The 22,678-nt window shown below is 56.9% G+C and overlaps 2 protein-coding genes across 3 annotated transcripts; both read left to right on the top strand.

The window, feature by feature from the left end:
- Positions 1-496: 496 nt before the first annotated feature.
- Prr35 (proline rich 35) lies at positions 497-2,457 on the top strand. Its single transcript, XM_027940463.2, has 2 exons — positions 497-1,536; positions 1,824-2,457. Exons 1-2 carry the CDS (start codon positions 497-499, stop codon positions 2,455-2,457), a joined length of 1,674 nt encoding a protein of 557 aa, XP_027796264.2.
- Positions 2,458-5,798: 3,341 nt separating this feature from the next.
- On the top strand, positions 5,799-19,945 carry Pigq (phosphatidylinositol glycan anchor biosynthesis class Q). 2 transcript variants are annotated; one of them, XM_027940606.2, is made up of 11 exons: positions 5,799-5,820; positions 10,313-11,011; positions 12,912-13,043; positions 13,217-13,337; positions 15,219-15,345; positions 15,641-15,794; positions 15,918-16,029; positions 16,587-16,667; positions 17,186-17,300; positions 18,872-18,933; positions 19,695-19,945. In XM_027940606.2, exons 2-11 carry the CDS (start codon positions 10,323-10,325, stop codon positions 19,845-19,847), a joined length of 1,746 nt encoding a protein of 581 aa, XP_027796407.1. In that variant the 5' UTR covers positions 5,799-5,820; positions 10,313-10,322; the 3' UTR covers positions 19,848-19,945. The 2 variants fall into 2 exon arrangements, with proteins under 2 accessions (XP_027796407.1, XP_027796406.1); XM_027940605.2 differs by lacking the exon at positions 5,799-5,820 and adding an exon at positions 6,790-6,915.
- Positions 19,946-22,678: the final 2,733 nt, after the last annotated feature.

The following is a 22,678-nucleotide window of genomic DNA, read 5'->3' as shown; positions in this document are numbered from 1 at the left end:
CCTTCATTCTCTTACCAAATGCTCTCAGGTGCCTGCCTGTGTGGAGGTGGGGCTGCTTAGAGACTGACCATCCCAGAAATTGGCCTGCAGGGGCCAGCATGTACTCATGGCCAGAGGGATTTGTATAGGATCATCCAGTAAAATGCAGGAAACCCAGTTAAACTTTTCTTTCAGGTAAATGATGAATAATTTTTATTGTAGTTTCCAAATCAGCAGAGCCCATACTTACCCTAGAAAGTTACTGGATGTCTGTGTTAGGTTTGACTGGGTGCCTCATTCTTCATTTGACAATTTGGAGGCCCTATAGGTTCCTGGAGAGGCATTCAGGGAGGGGGCTGAAGCCACAGGGCAGAGGAGGTAGGGGCACCTGGGCTCTTCTCCTGGAGCTGAGGAGCCCTGAGGAAGGGAAGTGGGAAATCTGGGGGACTTGGTGCTGACTGCAGTCCCCTGTCTGCAGGTAGCCATGGTGCCCCAGTCTGCCCACTAGCCAGCCACCATGTCCCGTGAGGCTGGCTCGTGCCGTGTGGGAACTGGGGCCAGGGCAAGGTCTCGGAAACCCAAGAAGCCACACTACATCCCCCGGCCCTGGGGCAAACCCTACAACTACAAGTGCTTCCAGTGCCCCTTCACGTGCCTGGAGAAGTCCCACCTCTACAACCACATGAAGTACAGCCTCTGCAAAGACTCCCTCTCACTGCTGCTGGACTCCCCAGACTGGGCGTGCCGCCATGCCCCCTCCTCTCCCAGGCCCCACATGTCTACCCCAGATGGTTCTGGGGACCCCCCAAGCCATGGCAGGCAGCCCACCGTGCCAGACGCCATGGTCACTGACGGCCTTTCCCAGCGCCATTGCAGTGAGGTCCCTAAGCCTGGGGCCAAGGGGTCTCCAGAGTCATTGCCCACTCTGGCCAGGGCTGCTCAGAAGGGTCCTGGCCCTGGTAGGCTCCTGATGGAGTCCTGGAAGCCAGAGCTGGGCAGTGGTACAAGGAGCATGGCTGTAGGGGTTGTAGCCTCAACAGGCCCTGAGAGAAGTGTCCCCTGCTACCCACCACCCACCCCGGGTGAATTCCCAGAGGCCCAGAGCGTCCACCTGTCACTGCTGGGTGTCAACTACCCTCTTGGCCCTGGCCTCTTCTCCTACCTGGGTCCATCACTGGCTGCTGCTGCCCACATGCCCTTCTTGGCCTCAGCCAGCCCTCTGCTGCCTCCCGCTGCCACCTTCCCCTCCCCACAGTCCCCTGAGCGGGCCGCCCCAGCCCCTCGCCTATATTATCCTCTGCTCCTGGAGCAGAGTCTAGGGCTACCAGCTGGCAGGGCCGGCCCTGCCAAGCCCTCTATGCCCCCTAAGGGACCCCCTGGGACTCTGGCTCCTGGGCTGCTGAAGGTGCCCATTCCAGGGCTGGGGGGGGCCTGGCCCCATGGCACCCCCAGGGATCCAGGGCAGGAGGGAGACCCCCAGAGACAGCTGCCCCTGGGGAGCAGGCTGGAGCTCCAGAAGGCCTCCTCAAGCCTGGCGAAGTTTGGTTCCCAGAGCAGGTGGGTGCCTTGGACTGCGGGTTCTGGGGATCGAAAATTTAGGGAAGGGCTGGGTTGGGGGTGGACCCTGTTCCAAGCTAACTTGCTGGGAGTACAGCCTCCAGGCCACAGAGGAGAACTGAGACCTGAGAGCATCTCATCTGTCTTTGGGGAGCTCCTAGCCCTAGACTGGCACCTTATTCCATTTCCCTGGGGCCATGGGTGACATGCTGGTCAGGGACCCAAGGGGCAGGGTCTGGGGCACTGTGGGGGGCTTTGTGACCTTCTGATTGACTCTTATTCTGCAGCCTGCCATCAGGCTCCTCCCTGATGCTCTGGCCTGAGGACAAGGAGCTGGGTGACCCCAAGGCCTCAGGTCCTGAGGTCCCCGTCGCCCAGCAGTCACAGGCCCAGGTGCTGGGAAGCCCAGGACCTGTGGGTGAGGACCTGACCCAGGCCCTCAGCGACTATGCCAGGGTGGAACAGCACCTGGGGCAGTTGATGCCTGTTGGGGGCCTGGCCCCCCAACCTCTGCGGGAGCAGCTAGGAAAGATCCGTCGAGAGCTGCTCACCATCCACCAGGCACTGGAGCGGGCAGCACGGCCACTGGACACACCTCTTGACCTCTCTGTGAAACGGGTGCCTGCCAAGGGACCTGAGGCACGAGCAGAGGCCTGGGAACTGCCTGAGCTGGGCCCCACACTGGCAAGGGGGACCCCTGAGACTCCCAGCATGCTGGGCCACACAGCACCTGAGCCCTTCTCCAGCCATACCACCAAGTGTGAGGCAGACTCCAGTGTCCCACCCCCCGGCCTTCCCCTCCAGGCCCATGAGGACCCTGTCATTCCTGGCCGTGGCTGGGGTACTTGTGTCCGGGCTGGGGGCTCCCAGACCCCTAAGGATATCCCTGGCCTGCAGAGCCCCACAGGTGCTGAGGTCTAACCACAGCCACATAAGTGTGATGGCCCTGCCCCTGCCCTGGGCCCCCTGCCAGGAGCCTGTCCAGCCTGTGCATGTGGACAGACCCCACCAGCCTGTGATTGAGGCTATCTCAGAGCCCTGTGGAAATTGCTAGGTCATGGTTATTTATTGATCACAGTCATAGACATTAAATAGATACCACCTTCAAACATGCTGCCTGGGCCTCCTTCCTTTGCTGCCCCAGCAAAAGTGCCTGGACATTCCCAAGGAAATGTCAGAGCCTGGACATCTTGGGTGGGCAGTGTCCCTGACCTCCCTTCTGGCCTCCCACCTTCAATCCCAATGCCCTTACTTAGCCCTCCTTGAGGGGCTAGGGACAGAGACAGGATGGGCAGGGAGATGCCTGCATAGTCTGGGCTGCTCAGGATGATCTCACTTGCTTTTTAGGGGTGGGCAGGGTCCTGGGCATCCTGCAGCCCCAGACAGCCCAGTCTGCCCTAGCACAGCTTGTATGTGGTTACATGATGCCTCTTGCATTCTGTGGCTCAGGGCTGCTCACCCTATGTGGCCTTCTCTGGGCCCCCGCCAGTCCCTGCAGCCATGATAGGCATCGGTGGCCTTCACAGCTCGCTGCCTCCCTCCCAGTGCCCGCTTGGCCTTCCAGGGTGGGGGTGGGCATGTCCTCCATGGCCACCGGGAACGCCCAGTGCAAGCTGCCCTCCAGGTGCCATTCCTGTCTGTACCTGGCCGGCCAAGCTGGGACTGGGCCAGCCAGGCTAGGGCCAGTCAGAGCAGGACTCTTGACTGCCCCATTGACCGTGCTGCCTGGTGATAGCATCAGACAGCCACCCCACTGCAAGGCGTTACAGGCAGTGTCTGGAGCTGGGGTGCCAGCTGGCTGGGTGAGGAACACAGAGTGGGTTGCAGATTGGGGTCAACAGGTACCAGCTGAGTACTCTCTGCCCAGAGGCTTCCCAGGGGCTATAGGGCAGAGCCAGCTGGTGTCTGAGGACAGAGGTCCTGAGTCTGAGGTAGACCCTGTGGCACCCCATGTCCACTGCACCCCAGTTCCTCATGCTGGGGGTAGCCTCACAGGAGCAGAGTCTGAACCAACCTGCCTTTGTGGAGGGGTGGGAGGAGGGTGACTCAGCCAGCAGGTCACCTTCCCCAAAGCCCTAATGCAAAGGTCCTGCCTGGGGGCAGTGGCCTGGGGCTGCCTGGTTCTGGCTGTGATGGGGCCTGTTGGAAAGGGTTGGGTGAGGCTGAGAGGCACCCAGGCACATAGCAGAAGTGGGAAGGTAAGGCCTGTGTTCAGGTTTGGGAGAAGGCCCAAGGCAGGAAGTTGTCAGCAGCCTGGGGACTTGGTCCATGTTCCAGAGCTTTCTCGGGCTCTTGCATAACTGGGACTAGCCAACTGCCCCTCCCATTTGTCCCTGCAGGGAAACTGCCAGGCAGCTCCACCCCTCCCTCCACCTGTCTCCAACAACAGAGGCCAGGCTGCCACAACAGGAGCAGGGAGTCTGACCCAGTAGGGACTCTGGCTGGCCACTCTGGATGGGGGCATCAGAGAGTCCTAGAAAGGATCCACCTAACAGATCAGGGCTTGGAGGTCTCCCTGAACTGGTCACAGACAGGGGCTGAGACTGGCAGGAGCTAAGGGAAGGGGTCCCATGAGCAGGTGAGTTTGGGAAATGCCACTTATCTGCCACTCCCTCACTCCCACCCCAGGACACTGCAATGCTGTGCCTTTCATGGGTAGGCCACATCTCCCAGACTCCAGCTCCAAGGTACCTGATCATCTGGGTAGTTGCTGAGCTTGGGGAGCAGACAGATACCCCAGATCAGCCCCATGGTGCCTCAGGAAAGGCACCAGGAGCCACAGTGGGCCATTGCCACCTTTCTTGCAGCTGCAGAAGAACTGAGACTGACTCCACCCATCCTCCTGCCTCTGGCCTCCCTCCCCAACTTCCCAACTTCTTGGGCACCCCTGCTGGCCACCTGATCCCCACTGCATCTCACACTGGACCAGCCTGGAGACCTCATTTGTTCCCGGCCACCCCGGCTGCTTGGGCAGATCCTGGCGCCTGCAGGGGCTGCAGGGGGGCCCCGAGGCCTGCACTGCTCCTCAGATGGCCTGCTCTTTCTGACAGCTGGGGCTGCACCCTGCATCCATGTGCTGGACCTGGAGGGACGCTCCATTTGTCGCCTGTCCTGCTGCATGCGGGAGGCTGGGAACTTTGTTCCAGAGGATGTGGCTGTAACAGCTTCGGGGCTTGTGGTGGTTAGCGACCTCATCCATGGGGCTGTCCATGCTCTTCAACACACTCCCCGGGACCCTCAGGGGCACTGGGTGACGGTGGGCACATTCCTGTCCCCTCGAGGGCTGGCTGTGGATGCCCTTGGCCGATTCCTGGTGACAGATTATGTGCGTGGGGCTGTGCACAGCTTCACATTGGGCCCTACCTGGGAGCCCTTGGCCCCAGCCTCAGTGCTGGGTCTGGAGGGCCCTTGCTGGGTGAGCCCAGAGCCTGACGGGGGCCTTGTTGTGAGCGAGGAGTTTGGGGATGTGTGGCTGTTTGGCAGTGCCTGCCAGCCCCTGGGCTCCCTGGGGGCTCTGAGGGCGCATACCTTTGGTCGCCCAGCAGGGGTGTGCTCTGATTCAGAGGGCAGTGTTATTGTGGCTGATGAACAGAGGCGCCAGGTGACCCTGTTTCCCAGGGCTGGGACGCCTATCTGTTTGTTGTCAGAGGGGCTGCAGCGACCCTTGGCTGTGGCCTGTTCACCCCAGGGCCACCTTGTGGTGGGAGATGCGGGGGACAACCACATCAAGGTGTACCAGTATCTTGGGAGTTGGCCTGATGATAGGCACTGGTAAGGGCAGGCCTCACCATGCCTGGCCAGCCTGAGGCTATGAAGCACCATGGGAGGCTGGTGGGCTCTTCTGGGGCTACTGGCCATGCTTCATGACTCTGAGCCCCCATTATTCCCAGACCTGGTCCTTTTGATGAGTACTTGCATCTCATCCACAGCCAGAGATTAGCTGCCTTTCAAGCTTCCTCTACAAATCTCCCAAACTGGGCCCTCTCTGTGTCTTCATCCAGTGTGCCCCTGGCCCTGCACTCAGCATAACCTGTCCACTCAGACCCTGGCTTGCTGACTCAGGTCTCAGGAAGCCTGGACTTTCTGCTGGCAGTAGAGGCTGGAGGTCCTTGGTGTGGTAGGCTTCCTACCAGCACATACCAGGGAGGATCCTAATCAGAGGCAGGCAGGGTGGGTGTGGCTGGGCTGGGAGGCTTGGGGCAGGGGTGTGGCCCCTCAGTGTCCCCCAACCTCAGAGGCACCCACAGTACTGAGTTTTCAGCAGCTTTTCTGGGTCGAGCAGAGGTAAGGAGGAGACAGAACAGAGGGGCAAACTTTGAGGTAATCTGGGAAGCACATGGCTGGGTCTGGAGTCTCAGTGCCCGCTCCTCCACTCCCCCATGTGAAACCATTTTGAAGACTGAGTCTTCAATTCTCTGCAAATTGCATCCAAAAAGCTCCAAGTGCACGGGGCAGGAAGGTTGGGAGGTTCTAGGTAGCATAGGTCCTGAGTAGCCTTCCTCTGAGGACAGACTTCTGGTGCTTTAAAAAAAAGGAGAAAAACCATGGCCTTTTCTCCTATGTTACAACTGGGGAAATGAGACTTGAAAGGGGACAAGTGTGGGGGTGGGTGCTTGGGGGTTTTACCCAGCAGTCTGCGAACCTGTGAGGGGTCTTCATTGCCTTGCCCGGCCCCTGCAGGCTGTGAGGTGGCGCTCCATCTATCACCAGGACACTGACATCTGTGGTTACACCTGTTGAGATTTTCTCAATATGTCCGGGCCCCTGTGGGTGGGGGATTACATGGGCAGATGTAGAAAGCAAGCGGAGTAGGTGCACAATAAATGTTAGAAGCTGCCCTGGTCTGAGATTTTGCGCCTGTGGCGGGAGGGGCTAGCGACTCCTGAGTGCGCGCTCCTGGTAATCCCGTGGCTGCGGCCTAAACTGGACCCAGCAGGCTTCGCACAGCAGGCCTGCAGAGGTCTGGGGCAGCCCACAGGCAGACAGTAGTGTGGGAGGTACGGCCTGGGGCCGCGGACAGCTCCTTTAGGATTCCACGCGGGGCCTGGCGGTCCCTTCACCCTGGGAAGGCGGGGCCAAGGGGCGTCGGGGTCCCCCAGGGCCGGGCCCTCCGGATCCCTCGGAAGAGGATACCGCTCAGGCAGGACCGCCGCGCGCGCGGAACGCTCGGGCGCGGCCAGCGGGCAGCCCGGGCGCCTTTGGGGGCCGGACCGTCGCGCGGCAACGCGCAGAGCGGACGGAAATGGGGCTAGTGTCCCGCGGCGCGGCCGCGGCGGGGCTGGGGGCCGCGAGCGCCGTCGTCCGCCCGGGCCCGCCCGACGCGGTCCCCAACCCCGTCCCCTCCCCGCCGCCCGGGGGCGCGGCCCGGGGCAGCAGCCGGTGAGCAGGGGTGAGGCCGGTGTCTGCGGGGAGTCCGGGGAGCCGCCGGCCGGGCGGCGGGAGCGAGGGTCCGTGGGGCGTCTCCGGTCCGCGGGCTCGTTTCCTCGTCCGCGCCGCGGGGACGCCGCTGCCGCCCTGTCTGCACCCGCCTGGGCGCGCCGACGGGGCCTGGGGCGTCCTGGCCGCGGCTCCTCACCGCGGGGACGGGCGGAAGAGGTTCACCTGTTCGGAAGGCAGGAGAGTTTCGTTTCGTTGTTTAAACCGTGCGGGTGGAGCTGCACCCTGGAGAGGCCTCACCCAAGGAGGGTTCCAGCGGGTGTCCCCCGCGTCCCCTGGCCCGTTCATGCGGAGGCGGAGCTCCGCGGGAGCAGTTCTTTCGCCCCCGCCTCGGGCTGGGGGCTGTCTCCTTCCTGGCAGAGGAGCTCGCCCGGGCTCAGGCCGTGCTTTCAACCAGGGCTTTCAAGATGCTCTCCTTGCCCAAATCCTGCCTGCCTCTCAGTCCCGCGCCTTCTCTGCTATCGATCGCCTGCTCTTTCATCTTTTTCTGGCTGCTGGATTCCCCGCAGCCTGGCGAGCGCTCTCGCTTGCGCCGCCGTCACTCCTAGAGGCTGAGGTGGGAGTAGAGATGAGAATTCGCCCCATCATTTGTTGAGTTCTCTGGCGCCCCACGGATCCGAACATAAACATCTGCCTTCCAATCTCCTTCCTTAGACGTGAGGAGCTATTTATCTTGTTTTGTTTTTAAGGTAAACGTTGTACATGAACCATGCTACACACAAAGGAAGCGCACAGATTGTGTGCATGCAACTTACCCAGCTACCCACCATCTGTTTACTGTTAGGCCAAAGGTGTTTCTCTTCCATCAATAGCCATGGACCATTTCCCTCAGTTCCTGTGGAAGATGTCCCCCACCAGGCGTGATGATTCACAGCTGATGTGTCCTGAAGGGTTGACTGACAGGAAAAACTTATACCTTTCTGAGTTGTCGACTGTGGCAGTCACCAGCCAAATGCTGGGCACCTCACAGCCAGAATCTCTCTGTCCCTCTCACAATGCCCCTGGTGCCTTGTGTCAGTGGTTCCCTGGAGTCAGGCCCTGCAGAAGTGACTGGAAAAGAAATTGGCCCTTAATGCCAGCCATGGGGCCCCCTGTTGGTCATGAGGGTTATCCCAGTGGTATCAGCTGATTGACCGCCCTCTCTAAATATTGTGGGGAAAGGGCATCTGGGAGTTCTGCAGCTGGATCTGTAGGTACCCTTTTCAACCAGGACCCATAGCTATCAAAGTACCCTCCAGCTACTGGTCTGGTGTACCTGCAGGGCCGATAGCAATTACACCATGGTCTCTTAAGCCCTGGCCGATTGTGTCTGTGTGAGGCCCTCACAGACATGTGTGTCCTACTCTGTCCCCTTGTCTCTAAGGGCTTCATGAGCGCTGAACCTGGAGGCCCATGCTGAGTCCAAGGTCTGTTTCCCTCCCTTAGTGTGGCCACCAGCTTGGGGGTCTTTGCTCAGGATGTCTGCTGTCATTTATGTAGGCGAGATGGGCAAACATGGGCACCCAGATCCTGCCAGCTAGCCTAACAGGCCCTCACCACCATATGGGGCAAGGTGGTCCTGTCCATTAGGCCTGTTGGAAAGGACTCTGGTGAAGGAATGGGAAGCTGTCCTTCTTTGCAGGGCAAAAAGGTTTCAGCCTCACTAGTTCACCTCTGGGAAGGAAAGGCCTGGGGCCCTGCAGAGTTCAGGATTTGCAGCTGCTTGGGGCTTTTCTTAATGCTCCAAGGCCACATTGAGATATTGAGGGGCCAGGAAGGCTGGTGTCCTCTCAGTCTGAGAGAACATGAGGGTAATCTTCCATACCTCCAGGGCCCATGAACTGCCACCCCATGTCTAGATGGCTATATGGTTGAAGAAATACATCCCAAAGTTGGGAAAATACTCCCCTGCTGGGAGCCCTGATCTGAGGTAGCTGCTGGGAATCCCAGGGAAAGATGAGTACTGCTCAGGGTCATTGCAGGTAGGGTGGAGAGTCAGAGTGGATTCAGAAACCCTGTGAGAACAGCAGAAATGTGGTGGCTGGTGGATGCTCTCCCTGCTGTGAAGGGGAGGCTCCTTCAGATTCTGGCACCTCCTGGGCCACTGCGTGGGTGCCTAACTATGTATGTATGGTTGGTTTCCCTCAGTCCAGAAGCACAATGTTTTAAATTTTTATCTTTTTTTTTTTTTAATTTATTTTTTGGTTGTAGATGGATACAGTACCTTTATTTTATTTATTTATATGTGGTGCTGAGGATTAAACCCAGGATCTCACATGTGCTAGGTGAGTGCTCTACCACTGAGCCACAACCCCAGCTCTCTTTATTCTTGTTAACTTTTTTTTTAGTTGTTGATGGACCTTTATTTATTTATGTGGTGCTGAGGATTGAACCCAGTGCCTCACACATGCTAGGCAAGCACTGTACCACAACCCCAACCCCTATTCTTGTTAACTTAATATATGAATCCTGGTTTGTTAAAGTTGTAATTTTTAAAAAATATTTTGTTTATTGTATTTGTATTTTTTTTAGTTGTTGATGGACCTTTATTTTTTTTATTTATTTGTATCGAACCCACTGCCTCACATGCTAGGCAAGTGCTCTGCCACTGAGCCCCCAAAATATTTTTTATTTATTTATACGCGGTGCTGAGAATTGAACCCAGTGCCTCACACATGCCAGGTAAGTGCGCTACCACTGAGCCACAACCTCAGCCCCTGTAATTTGTTTTACTTTGTTGAGACTGTACATTTTGCCATATGCTGCTCAAAAAAGTCTCTAGCCTGGTGCCATGGCACACATCTGTAATCTCAGCTATGTGGGAGGCTGAGGCAGGAGGATTACAAGTTCAAAGCCAGCCTCAGCAACTTAGAGAGGACCTAAGCAACTCAGTGAGACCCTGCCCCTAAATAAAAAGGGCTGGGGATGTGGATCCGTGGTTAAGTGCCCCTAGGTTCAACCCCTGTACCAAAAAATTAAAAATAAATAAATAAGAAAAGTTAGGCATGCAGCTTGGTGGTAGATCTCTTGCTTAGCATGTGTGAGGTCCTGGGTTCAATCCCAGGCACCACCAAAAAAGAAAAAAATACACAGATGATCAGAGTCCTTTACCTGTAGCTCCGGTACCCCTTTCAGGTGATATCTATCATGCACATCACCTTGACTTGCTATTGTACATGCAGCTGCTGCTTCATGGGGCAACACTCAGGCTGGCCTCAGGAGCATAGCCCATGTGAGATGGGTGGCCAAGACCTACCAATCTCTTCCACCAAACCCAGAACTGGGTTCCCCCAGCGTCTGCCAGGACTGTTTGCCACGTCCTGTAGCATGCCCTGAGTTAGCCCTCTCCCCTCTCTTGCAGGGTCCCTGGCATGGTGCTCAAGGCCTTCTTCCCAACATGCTGTGCCTCAGCAGACAGTGGCCTGCTGGTGGGACGGTGGGTCCCGGAGCAGAGCAGTGCTATAGTGCTGGCTGTAGTGCACTTTCCCTTCATCCCCATCCAGGTCAAGGAGCTCCTGGCCCAGGTGCAGCAGGCCAGTCAGGTGGGCATGGCCGTGCTGGGCACCTGGTGCCACCGCCAGCAAGAACCTGAGGAGAGCCTGGGCCACTTCCTGGAGGGCCTGGGCACCATCTTCTCCCATGAGCCTTGGCTACAGCTGTGCCGGGAGAGGGGCAGCAAGTTCTGGAGCTGCAAGGCCATCCACCGGCAAGTGTCTGCTGCCCCTGATGTCTCCAACGAAGACCAGGTCATGCTAATCTTCTATGACCAGCGCAAGGTGCTGCTATCCCAGCTGCACCCACCTACAGTCGTATCTGATCACCAGGATGGAGATGCTATGGCTAGTACTGGGGGCCTGGCTGTGGTCTTTGATACGGTGGCACGCAGCGAGGTGCTGTTCTGCAGTGACCAGTATGATGAAGGCCCTGTGCGGCTGAGCCACTGGCAGTCAGAGGGTGTGGAGGCCAGTGTTCTTGTGGAGCTGGCAAAGCGGGCCTCAGGGCCAGTCTGCCTGCTGCTAGCCTGTCTGCTGTCACTGATCTCAGCAGCCAGTGGCTGCCGGTAGGTGCTCCTGGGATTTGGAGGGTATGGAAAATGGGCAGGCCATTAAGAGTTGCCCCTCAAGTGTGCAGGGGCCCAGGCTCATGTGGGCCCTTCCTTAGGTGTATAGCTCACCCTGGGACTTCAAATTGCCTTCCCTCCCCTGCACATCTCATGGGACATCCCAGGGGTGGCTGTGGTTCCTAATGTTTCTTACTCCTGGGGTGGAGCCAGTTCTTCCAGCAGCCTTGGTTATTGCATGGGGCTCACCAGACGGGAGTATGAGCTGCAGATAGCTCAGATCCCTGAAAGAGAAATCAGATGAGGTCTGCCCTTCCTGAGGTGCTGACTTCTTGAGGCACACAGGCCCAGTGCTTTCCTGCTGCCCCCACTTCTCCACCCAGCAGGGCTTCAGGTGCTGCAATTGCTTCCTCCAGGAGAGGCAGTCCCTCCAGGGTATGGGGTGGCATTCAGTCACCCAGGCTGACTCCCTGGGTGCTGGCTGATCTCCAAAAGCACCTGCAAGGGTGCCAGGAGTGCCAGGGGGTGTTGTGAACAGAGGGCCTAGGAGCTGGGAGCCCCTTTCAGCCTGAGGAGATGTTTCTTTGGTGCTATCTCCCTGTGGAAGCAACTACACGTCCTCATTTGTCTCCTTCCCTGAGGTGTGGGGATTTGCCTTCCCTGCCTACTCAGGGGCTCTGAGTAAGCTTGGGCACTGGCCTGGGAAGAGAGCCCCTGGCAGTCTAGGAGGACACACTTGGCTTGTGGGAGCTGCTGGGGATCTTGATGTGAAGAGTGAGTTTGAGGGTTTCATGACAGCTTTGGGATGAGTGAGGTGGAGGTATGTGTTGAACGGAGGTGCAGTTCTGTCAGAGAAGGTCTTCAGCTTTTATCATGTTCTCAGAGGACCCAGGAAGGTTAAGAGCTGCTCGTGTGCACTAGATATTGATTCTCCTGTCAGACATATGGTTGGTGGCTATCAGCACTGAAAGCATGACTGTCACTACAGGAGTAAAACCCCCTTCCCCCCTCATGGTTTTGTGCCTTGCCTAGCTGCTTCAGGGGTGTCCTGAGGGACCTAGGCCATGCAGAACCCATCTGCAGCCTTGGAGGGACCACTGCACAGGTGGGGGTCTCCATGCAGCCAGTGAGAAGTCACCTTCTGCCTGGTTGGCACTTAGGATGAAGAGGCACATTCTTGGAAGTGACTCAGAGCCAATCATTTGAAGAGGAAGGAGGCCTTTCAACCTTCTAAGATCAGGCCTCCCCTTCCTTCCCGGGTCTTAGGCATGCATTAGTTGTAGCTCTGCACTTTCTAGGAGCCTTTTAGTTTTTTCCTGCCTACAGAGAGGCAGACGTAATGGTGTCTGTGCCCCTGGACGTGAGTCTCTGGTTCTCAGACTTCTATGTATAAAGCCAAGTTGCCATTGGGCAATTTTTTCTACCTTAGCCCTCAAACATCTCTAGTATGTGAAAGCCTGTGGGTATGCCTTGTGAGAAAGCCATGCTCCTTGTGGAGCGGTCAGCTCCAGCAACCTTTGCTGAGCCATCTGGCAGGCAGGGCAAGGCCCGGTGTCCAGAAGGTCACCTGATACCATCTTGGGGCCATCTTGAGACTTAACCTTGGGAGTAGGTTGATGGGTGGAGATGTGCTTCAGGACAGAGCTTTGTGAGGAAGGCAGGCTCTATGAATTGGAAGGCCACCTTCTGGGAGTTCTGCCTACCCGACTTGTGCTTCCTTGCTAGGCCCCTTGGGTCTCTGCAACCTCCTTGCCCTGCTGAGTTCTGGAGTGAGGCTACTGGGTTCTCAGACTAAGTCTGACTTGGCTTTTGCTCTGTTCCTGCAGGGTGAGGGGCATTAGCAGGAAGGAGCACCTGGAGGAACAGAGGCAGAAGCCCTGGTCTCTTGTGTTCCCTGCAGGCTGTGGAAACTGTGGCCCCTGCCCTTCATCAGGAGTAAGCTCTCCACCTGTGAACAGCTCCGGCACCGGCTTGACCATCTAACCCTTGTCTTCAGCACCCAGAAGGCCCAAAGTCCCGCCCAGCTGATGAGGTGTGGGCCTGGCTTGGGGTCTCCTTCCAAGGTGGGACGGCCATGGGCCCAGCCCTTTCCTCACCCCCATTCTGTACCAGACCTGTTGCACTGATGCCCTCAGCCAGGCCTCCCCATGTGACCTCAGGCTTCCCTGGGCTGCCTCACATCACTCCTGGCTGACCCTCTTCCAGGAAGGCCAACATGCTGGTCTCTGTGCTCCTGGACGTGGCCCTTGGCCTCATATTGCTGTCCTGGCTCCACAGCAGCAACCGAATTGGACAACTGGCTGATGCCCTCGTCCCTGTGGCTGACGTGAGTGGGTCAGGGTGGAACCTGGTTTCTGGGTGGAGGGCTCTCCTGGAGGAAGCTGACTCCCCTTTGTTGCCTGGAGCAGTTTTCTTGACCTCACCTTAAAAATACCCTGAGCATGTGCTGTTGGGGTCTTTTGGGACCTGTGTCTTGCGGGGCAGCATTTGCCAAGTACCCACCTTCCCTTCCTGAAGGTGCCTATGTGCATTTGTAGTTGAGGCTTTTAAGGGGAGCCCCTCCTCCCGTCAGGCCCAGTATCGTGACTCTTCGTTGATTCTCCTCTTTGGGATCAGTTCTGCTCTCCTGGCTGATGGTGCCCTCTGTGGTCAGCATCAGGAAACTTCTCAGTGCCTGAGGCTGTCTGCATTGATTGTGATTCCCATGCTGAGACCCAGGGGCACAAGTTTGGCATCTGTGTCCCTGACTTCCCCTGCAGTGTCTGTGCACCATGCTTAGGTCAGGGGCAGCCCTTCTGGCTCCTCCCTCTGGCCTGCATACAGTATTTCCACAATGCCTTGGAGCCTTCCGCGTCTGTCTCCCTTCCTTGGAGCTGAAGCCCTTTCTCTCCCATTAGGAGCTTGTCTTCCCTTAGGGTGGTTCCTTTTGCCCTTTAGCCCAACCGTGGCCTTTGGAGACTCAGTCTCTGCCCTGTCATTGTCTAGGCGGCAGGGATGGGCTTGCTTATGGCCAGGCCAGGACTCTGGGGGCAAGAGTAAGCACCTCTTGGCTCTCCTTGGGCTGTGGGGATGCATGGAGGCCAGCACAGAAGGAAAGTGGGGGAGGGCTTGGCTGCTTCCACACTCTACCTCTTGGCCAAGTTTGTCCTAGACCTCCCTTTTGCAAAATTGCTCAAAAATATCAATATTTAATTAAAAAATGAAAGTTTCTTTTTGCTGCCATGCGCTTATCCCTTAAATATTAAATAAGTTCTATTTATAAAGAATGTTCTTCTCTTCTTGCCAGTTCTGAAACAACTGAGATCTTAGCGTGGAGTTGGGAGGGGTCTTTGATGTGGGTGGATGGGGGTGCAGAGGTGTTGCTCCTGTGGCCTTGCTTTGGCTGCAAAGCTGAAGGCCCTTCAGGGCCTACCCCTGTGGACAATGCTGTTCCTGGACCCTGGCTCCCCTGGGTGGCCAGGACCCAGCTTCCCTGCTTGTTTTCAAGGTCCCTGCGCTATCTCTTGCCCTTGTCCTATCCTCTGGGGGACCCTGCTTCCAGTGATCCCACCTGTTGTCTGGGCCCCTGCTGGGCCTGATACCCTCTCACTTTGCCGAGGTCATCCCCAGGCCTCTGTTGGAAGGTGGTGGGTGGGGTGGGATCTTTGGCAGGCTTCCCTGCAGGGCTTGAGGTGAGCCATTGTCCAGCTTTGGACATGTTGAGGCATTGGGTTGAGGTGAAAGTGGTGAGATGGGAGGGAGAGGAATAGTCTTTATTTTATTTTTTTATATGTTGATGAACCTTTATTTTATTCATTTATTTATATGCGGTGCTGAGAATCGAACCCAGTGCCTCACACATGCCAGGCAAGCGCTCTGCCACTGAGCTATAACCCCAGCCCAAGAGGAATATTCTTATGTGGAAATTGGTGCTCACTGAGGACCATGTGCCCAGTGGGCCAGGGAGCAACTAGAGCCTGCTGGGAGAGGTCCAAGTCCCAGAACTCATTTGTGAAGAGAGGTTCCATGGCCAGACTGGGAAACATTGCCCACCTACATTAGGAGATGGTAGTCTGAACCTGAGGAGGAAGGATGCATGGACTGTCTTTGCTCTGCCCAATGAGCTGGCCTCAGTAGGAGCCCATTATAGGCAATCTCAGGAGGTGTAGATACTGACCCAAACTACCTACCTGCCCCCAACATGCCCCCTACTACCATGTCCCTGCAGCACGTGGCCGAGGAGCTCCAGCATTTGCTGCAGTGGCTGATGGGTGCTCCAGCTGGACTTAAGATGAACCGGGCGCTAGACCAGGTGCTGGGCCGCTTCTTCCTGTACCACATTCACCTGTGGATCAGTGAGTGCCTAACAGGGGGGATGGGTAGTCCCAGCAGGGCTTCATGGGACAGGGACCTGATCCCCACCTAAGGAGGACTGTGGGGCCCAGGTAGGCCCTGCCTCCTTTGTCCCCTCTTCCTGGCTTCCCGTGCGTGTGAAGCCTGCTTTGCTAGGCCATCTTAGCTGAGGGTCAGGGCCAGTGACATGGTCTGTGCACTTGAAGTTCCGTGAGGGGTCCATCCTCAGAAGCTGGGGATGGGGGCGGTCCCAGGACCACCTCAGGCGTCTCCTCAGGGCTGGCCCTGTCCTGCCAGGCTACATCCACCTCATGTCCCCTTTCATCGAGCGCATCCTGTGGCACGTGGGTCTCTCAGCCTGCCTGGGTCTGACAGTTGCCCTATCCATCCTGTCGGACATCATCGCTCTCCTCACCTTCCACATCTATTGCTTCTATGTCTATGGTGCCAGGTAGGCATGTACTTCCTGGGTGCAGCCCTCCCAGCCCAGGGTAAACAACAGGCTCTGGGGCCAGTGGGTGAGCTGTGTAGTGTGATGTGGGCTTGGCTGGCCCTCAGTGCCTGCGTCCTGCAGGCTGTACTGCCTAAAGATCTACGGCCTATCATCTCTCTGGCGTCTCTTCCGGGGGAAGAAGTGGAATGTTCTGCGCCAGCGGGTGGACTCCTGCTCCTACAACCTAGACCAGGTACCAGCAAGGCTTGTGTGGGAGGTGCTCCTGGCTGCAGCTAGCCTACATGGCTGACCCCATCTCCATTCCTTCTGGCCCTGCCAGTGCAGCTTCTTGGGCTCTACCGGGGCAGCCTGCTCTTGTCCATAGTTGCCATGGGGAGGGGGTGCCTTCAGATAGTGCAGGTTTTCCCCCAGCTAGGAGACAGACCCTGATTCCACTCCCCAGCTCCCTGGTCTCTCTAGGCCCTGAGGCTTCAGACACAAAGCCTACTCTGGCTTGTCCCATTCTCTTGCTAGCCCTGCTACAGGGACAGTCTTTCCTAACGTGAGCTGTGTATCCCACTGGCCAGTCTCCCCGTGAGGCACCATGTCCACAGGGCTCCTGGGTGTACCCTGTGTGGTATTAAGAAAGCTGCCTGAGCAGGCTGTCCTGAGTGCATTCAGGAGGCTGAAAGATCCGGACTGTAGTTGCAAGATCAGTAGGGGTGGGCAACAGAATATGGCCAGTGCTGTAAGGGCTGCCCTTGCCCAGGGTCTTGTGATGCCAGGTGTGCCACCCCCTTCTCCCCACAGCTGTTCATTGGGACCTTGCTGTTCACCATCCTGGTCTTCCTTCTACCCACCACGGCCCTGTACTACCTGGTGTTCACCCTGGTGAGCCAAACACATCATTACATGGGGTCATTGCCATCTCTGCCTGTGAGACGGGCAGCTATGGGTCAGGCTGTCCACCCCATAGGCCACATTAGCTTGGTTGTTCTAGACCCTCTGGGCAGTGCTAGGTCCTGGAGTAGTTAAAGGTCCCTAACCCTTCCTTCTCTGAGGCATGTGGCTTATGCTGGAAGAAGAGGTGGGGCTGTGGAGGAGCGCTCCTTCAGTGCTGTGTGCTGGAGGTGGGCAGCACCCTGCTGGCCCAGGCTCTCTGGCATGATTTGTCAGCACGTGGGCCATGGGATGCACCATCTCTGACCTGGTGGGAGGGTTGACTGCTCTGTCCCCGGCTCTGCCCACGGCAGGGCTGCTGTTTCCTTCCTGCCTCCTGGGTATCTGGGCCTTAGGGTCAGGGACCTTGGCCATAGCCCAGAACTGTTGGGTTGCTCTGCTTGGGGGCATGGCCAGCGTGCTCTGGTCATGTCCTGGCTCAGAAGCCCTCAGTGTTGCCCCTACTGCAGCTCCGGCTCCTGGTGGTCACCGTGCAGGGCTTGATCCATCTGCTCGTGGACCTCGTCAACACCCTGCCTCTGTATTCCCTTGGACTCCGGCTTTGCCGGCCCTACAGACTGGCAGGTGAGTGCTGTGTGCTGAGCACCAGTCGCCTGGCAGGCCCTGTCAAAGCAACTGCCACACTGGCTGTCACACTTGCATCTCCTTCCTGGAAGCAGTAGCATGTGTGGTGTGTATGGCAGGGCAGACAGGGCCTCCTGGTCCCAGACATTGCTGAGCAGCTGCCTTCAGTGAGGTGGAGGGAGAGGCCCCCCTTAGGCTGAAGTTCAGGTACACAGAGACTTGAGGCCCAGAGGCAGCTCTTTCTATGCCTCCCTCCCTTCTGTAATATGTGTGGCTTGCTCTAGGGTCTGTCTACATTAGGTACATCTTGTCTGACTGTAGCTCAGGGAAGATCCAGCCCCATGTGGTTGTGTGAGCACATGCCTGATAGTACCCACCAGCCTTGGAGGCAAACTGGGATGAGGGCTGCAGGCTGGCCAGACCCTGTGTGATAGGAGTGCCCTGCACTGTCAAGCCAATACCCAGCACAGTCCATACCACAGGTGGCTGTCCCATTGTGTTCTGATACTGGCTCAGGGGAGATGCCTTTGAGGGAAGGCCGACCCTGGTGGATGTGAGGTTGTGGGTCAGCTCATCTGGCTCAGGGGCTTAGAGCACAGCAGGGGACCTGACAATGACCTGATAGCCACCATCTGGCACCCATTCAGGTGGTGTCAAAGGTGACCAGCATGCCCTGGTGGCTCTGCCAGCCATCTCAGAGCAGGAGGATATAGAAACACATTTGTCAGCTTTGAGCCAAGGTCTGTCTCCTTGGAGGCTGGGCATCCCCCTGCTGCTGGACACCTACAAACCCTTTTGAGAACATCTTTGCAAGCCACTTTTCCTGCTCCCTCCACATGGCCTAGGCCAGGGACCCATGTGCACCTTTGCCCACGTACCCTCTTCCCTGACCTCTTGTTCACCTCAGGGCTGGAGGACCAGGCAGGGGCAGAGGAAGTCCCTATGGCAGCCTGGCTCCTTCCTCACCACCCGTGGCTTATGGCCAGAGCAGGGTCCTTTTCACCTCATATGAAAAGCCATGGATGCTGTGTTCTCCCTCTCCATGTTAGCTTTGGGAACTCTTCACTCCTGTTCTTTTCCAGAACTTTCCACCTTGGGAGGATCTAGGCTAGAGAGCCTGAACTGCAGGCCAGGCTCCTGAGGGTCCTCAGATCAGCCAGCCACACAAAAGTTGGAGGACAGAGGCTAGTAGGGCGGCCACCACCCAGCAAATGCCCTGTCCTGTCAAGAAAGCAGCATAGTCTGCACCCGCCTGGCACCTATCCTGCTCTTCCTAGCCTGCCAGACCTCAGCTTCTGCTTGCCAGTGACATTCAGAGGTTTCAACGTTGCCTAGGAGCCAGCCCCAAATAGGCAGATCCACAGGGTGTGGGGAGGGAAAGCTGTATATGCCCAGAAGGTCCGGGTGCCATCTGGGTGTGCCCAGGGGAAGGGGTCTTCACTGTTAGAAGTCTCCACCCATATCAGCAAGTGGCTGCTGCACCCCAGCAGGGTCCATGAAAGCTGTCTGCGGGGCCCATGTGCTTCATGGGGTAGACCTACCCACTCTTAAGCACCCTGTTCTCCTTACAGCTGGTGTGAAGTTCCGTGTCCTAGAGCATGAAGTAGGCAGGCCTCTTCGCCTCCTGATGCAGGTAAAGTCTCTCTGTACCCTCCATTTCAACCCAGGACTGGGACTCCTACCATGTTCTGCCTGGTTCTGGAACAGCTGGGGCCAGGACCCAGTGGAGCCAAGGGGTAGATTCCATAGAGGAAGCCACCCAGGCTTTTAGGCACCATGGCCAGCAGGGCTGGAGCACTTACTGTGGTCTGCATGACTGATGCCTGGCCCTGTTTAGCCTATGAAGGCCCCCTGCCCAGAGTCACAGATACCCTGGGTTGCTGGGGGCAACCCCACTTGGCCTGGGTCATCTTTTGCCATGGGCCCTATGGGACTCAAGTTCTGGATGGAACAGAACTGACTTTGTGAAAGCCTTGGGACATGCAGGTGTGCCCTATGACTCTGCACCCATAAAACTCCTTCATCTTAAATAGTCCTGGGTGCTTGGTTCCTGCAGGAGGGAGCAGGGCAAGTTTGGGGTCACTTTCCAGGTGTCAGGCTGCCTCTTGGGTGAATCCTTCCTGCTAAATGTGGTGTCTTTTAGATGTTGAGGCAGCCAAGGACTTTGTGATTTTACCTGCCCCAGGAGGCCCTTGGGAGCTAAGTGAACCCTGGCAGGGAGCACTCCAAGAGAATATATAGCTCCCACCTCATCTCGCTGTTCCAGGGGAATATGGATCACCTGCCTCCCTGGGGTCAGCCCAGCAAGCCACAGTGCCCACATCCCAGTGCTTTCTGTGCAGACATGGGTGAAACATTCCCAACAACCCACTAACCACTGCCCTGTCCTTCCAGATAAACCCTCTGCCCTACAGCCGTGTGGTGCACACCTACCGCTTGCCCAGCTGTGGTTGCCACCCCAAACACTCTTGGGGCTCCCTGTGCCGCAAGCTGTTCTTTGGAGAGCTTATCTACCCCTGGAGGCAAGGAGGGGACAAGCAGGATTGAGGGACTGCCACAGCCTTCCCAGTACCACTGCACAGCTTGGTCTTCCTGCCCTCTGCCAGGATAGTATTGACCTTGTGGGCAGGCCAGGTCACACTGTGCTCCTGAGTGAGGGCAGGCCTTGCTCTTGAGTGCCTGTTCTGGATCTTGGGGGCCTATGCAGTCCCTGCCAGGCAGTCAGCTGCCACCCCACAACCCCATCCCTCTCTAGCACCATCTGCCTTGGGAGCCTCCCCCTGGTCTGTTGTGATGCCTGGCAGCCCCCAGGCTTGCCCAGGAGTACCACCACACCCAGACCCTGTGAGGGTGCTGGCAGGTCTTCCTGGCTGGTCCCTAGCAGCCCCACCCTGTCAGGTGGGGCGGAGGGACCCTCCCAGGATGCACTCCTAGGTCCCTGAGGACTTCCAGCTGCTGCAGTAGAATGACCCCATCTGGGAGTTGAAGCAGCTGCTGACCCAGCCCCAGCCCTTATGGACCGGAGCCCTCATCCTGAGCTAGGCAGGCTGGTTTGTCGGTGCTTCCTGGGGACTGCTTTGTGAGGAGGATGTTGACAAGACATTTGTGCCCCTTCGCTGGAAGCTGGGCCATCTGGTCAGCTGGAGTTACCTTTTTGGAAAGTGGGTGTCCAGCCACCTGGCTGCCCCACTTCTGCCCAATACTCAATGGGACAGGTCCTTTGATGAAATCTTCCATCTTCTCACTGGCTTCTTGTGGGCAGACAGTTCTGTGGACTACCACGAGTGGCCTCCAGGATGTAGTTTGGCACTTAGGCCCAGGTTTCCTGCCAGGATCCTGTGTAAGCCAAGCACCCCAGGGAGAGGGAAGCCTGAAGGTGCTGGGTGGTGTGGAAATGTCTGTGCTGAGGGCAGTGAGCCCTGCCCATCTCACGGCACTTGGGAATGCCCATATTCCTTTGCTGCAGGCCACAGCAACACTAAGTACCCAGTGGAGGGTGCTGGTGGGGATAGGTCCTGACCCTGCCTTTTTTGTTTTGTCTTGAGAAGGGGTCTCACTGTGTTGCCCAGGCTGGTCTATAACTGGGTTCAAGTGGTCCTGCCTCAGTCTCCTTATTAGCTGGGACTATAGGTATGCATCCTGTGTCCAGCTCCCTGACTCTGCCTTTCCCGGTGGTGACAATAAAGCCTCCCACACGTGTGGAGCACCAGCGTGGTCTTGCCTGTTGAATGTGTGCAGCAGGTCTGAGGAGGCTTCAGGGTGGGGCGGGCAGACACTTCCAGGGCAGACTTGATTTTATTGAGGGGACTGCCATGGCCTGTTTCTTGTTTGGGGCTCCCTACAGCAGTGCTGTTGGGTGGGTGTGCAGGCCCTGGGCTCTGGCACAGGCCCCAGAGGACATGGCACCATACCCTCATTATGGCCTCAGCTAGGCATAAGGGCAGGACTGGAGGTAAGTCACTCCCTGGAATGAACTGACTCCACCCATCCTGCAGCCTCTAGGGGCCTTGGGGCTTTCTGCTGTTGTTCTGGTGCAGAGAGGGGATGGAGTCCAGAGCAGTCCCTTAGCAGCTCCCTGTCCTGGTCTTCTCCCAAGGGCCAGTAGAAACCAGCTGATGAGTGCCAAAGGGTCTTTCATTGGATTGTGCCCACTAAAAGCCTGCTCAAAACAGCCTCTGACCCCTGTGATGCTAGGGGCTGCCTTCCAGGAGGCCTGTAGCCAGCTTCTGGCCTCAAATGCAGAAGCCTCTGACTGGGGCTTGGCAGCATGCAGTTGCTGGGGCTCAGTGACAGGGGCCATCATATATCCTGCCTGTTTCCCCCCCTGCTGTGCCTGGCCACCCTGCCTATCCTTGTGCTACATATCCACGTCCTTCCACCTTTCTGGGCTCCCATCAGGAAGGATCCTGCCCCTGAGCCCAACCCAGGGCTGTGTGGCCCTATCATGGGATTTTCTTGGCAGCTGTTGTCCTCTGTGTAGAGAACACTGGCTACCTCAGTCATTGAGAGCTGCTACCTGCTGAGGAGTGGCCCTGTTTGGGTGTGTCTCATGATTCTCATGATGAGATGTAGTTCATGTGTTTGTGGCATGCTGTCCTTGACAGGGTGTCACCTTGGGAGCACATGATGTCCACTTGTCTACCTTTGGTGCTGTTAACATTATTGGCCAGGAGCTGTGCCAGGCTTCCTACTACAAAGTTGAGAAGCCAGCTCCTTCATCCACCAAACCCCTTCCTTTGACTGGGCCCAAGTTTCCCCTTATAATTAGCAAGTTATTTGAAACCACTTGGAGCCATGTGGACATCCATTCTTTCACTGCTAGCTGCAGTGTCCACCAGTTCTGTCCATTTGTGTGATGTTAGTAAGATCTATCCTTGGCATCAGGCTGGGGCCAGGGCTCCTTAGTGACTAGAGTTTCCTGGGCACAGGGTTTCAGAGACAAACGTCTGTTTGTCCCAGTAGGTCAGTCTCTAAGGGCTGGTGATATGGCCCAGAAGGCAGTAAAGAAATGGTCTATTTTCTGTTGCTGTAACAAAATACCTGAGACTGTGTGATTTTGAAGAGTAGAGGTTTATTTGAATCATGGATTTGAGGCAGGAAGTCCAGGAGCAAAGTGATGGCATCTGACACAGCACTGTGCATTAGAATATGGCACAGGGCGGGCTGGGGATGTGGCTCAAGCGGTAGCGCGCTCGACTGGCATGCGTGCGGCCCGGGTTCGATCCTCAGCACCACATACAAATGAAGATGTTGTGTCTGCCAATAACTAAACAATAAATAAATAAATATAAAATAAAAAAAAAAAAAAGAATATGGCACAGGGCATCGCAGGGAAGGACAGTATGCATGGCAACTCAGGTCTCTCTATTTTTTGTGAT

This window comes from Marmota flaviventris, chromosome 19 (assembly GCF_047511675.1).
Source record: "Marmota flaviventris isolate mMarFla1 chromosome 19, mMarFla1.hap1, whole genome shotgun sequence".
NCBI classification, from domain to species: domain Eukaryota; kingdom Metazoa; phylum Chordata; class Mammalia; order Rodentia; family Sciuridae; genus Marmota; species Marmota flaviventris.
Note: the sequence above shows the minus strand (reverse complement) of the source record. Positions and strands in the feature narration are given on the sequence as shown.

Coding starts and splice junctions, on each gene's coding strand:
- Pigq (XM_027940606.2), top strand. CDS start 10,323: ATGGTGCTCAAGGCCTTCTTCCCAACATGCTGTGCCTCAGCAGACAGT. Junction 11,012..12,911: donor TCAGCAGCCAGTGGCTGCCG/GTAGGTGCTCCT, acceptor TGTTCCCTGCAG/GCTGTGGAAACTGTGGCCCC. Junction 16,668..17,185: donor ACTACCTGGTGTTCACCCTG/GTGAGCCAAACA, acceptor CCCCTACTGCAG/CTCCGGCTCCTGGTGGTCAC.
- Prr35 (XM_027940463.2), top strand. CDS start 497: ATGTCCCGTGAGGCTGGCTCGTGCCGTGTGGGAACTGGGGCCAGGGCA. Junction 1,537..1,823: donor AAGTTTGGTTCCCAGAGCAG/GTGGGTGCCTTG, acceptor CTTATTCTGCAG/CCTGCCATCAGGCTCCTCCC.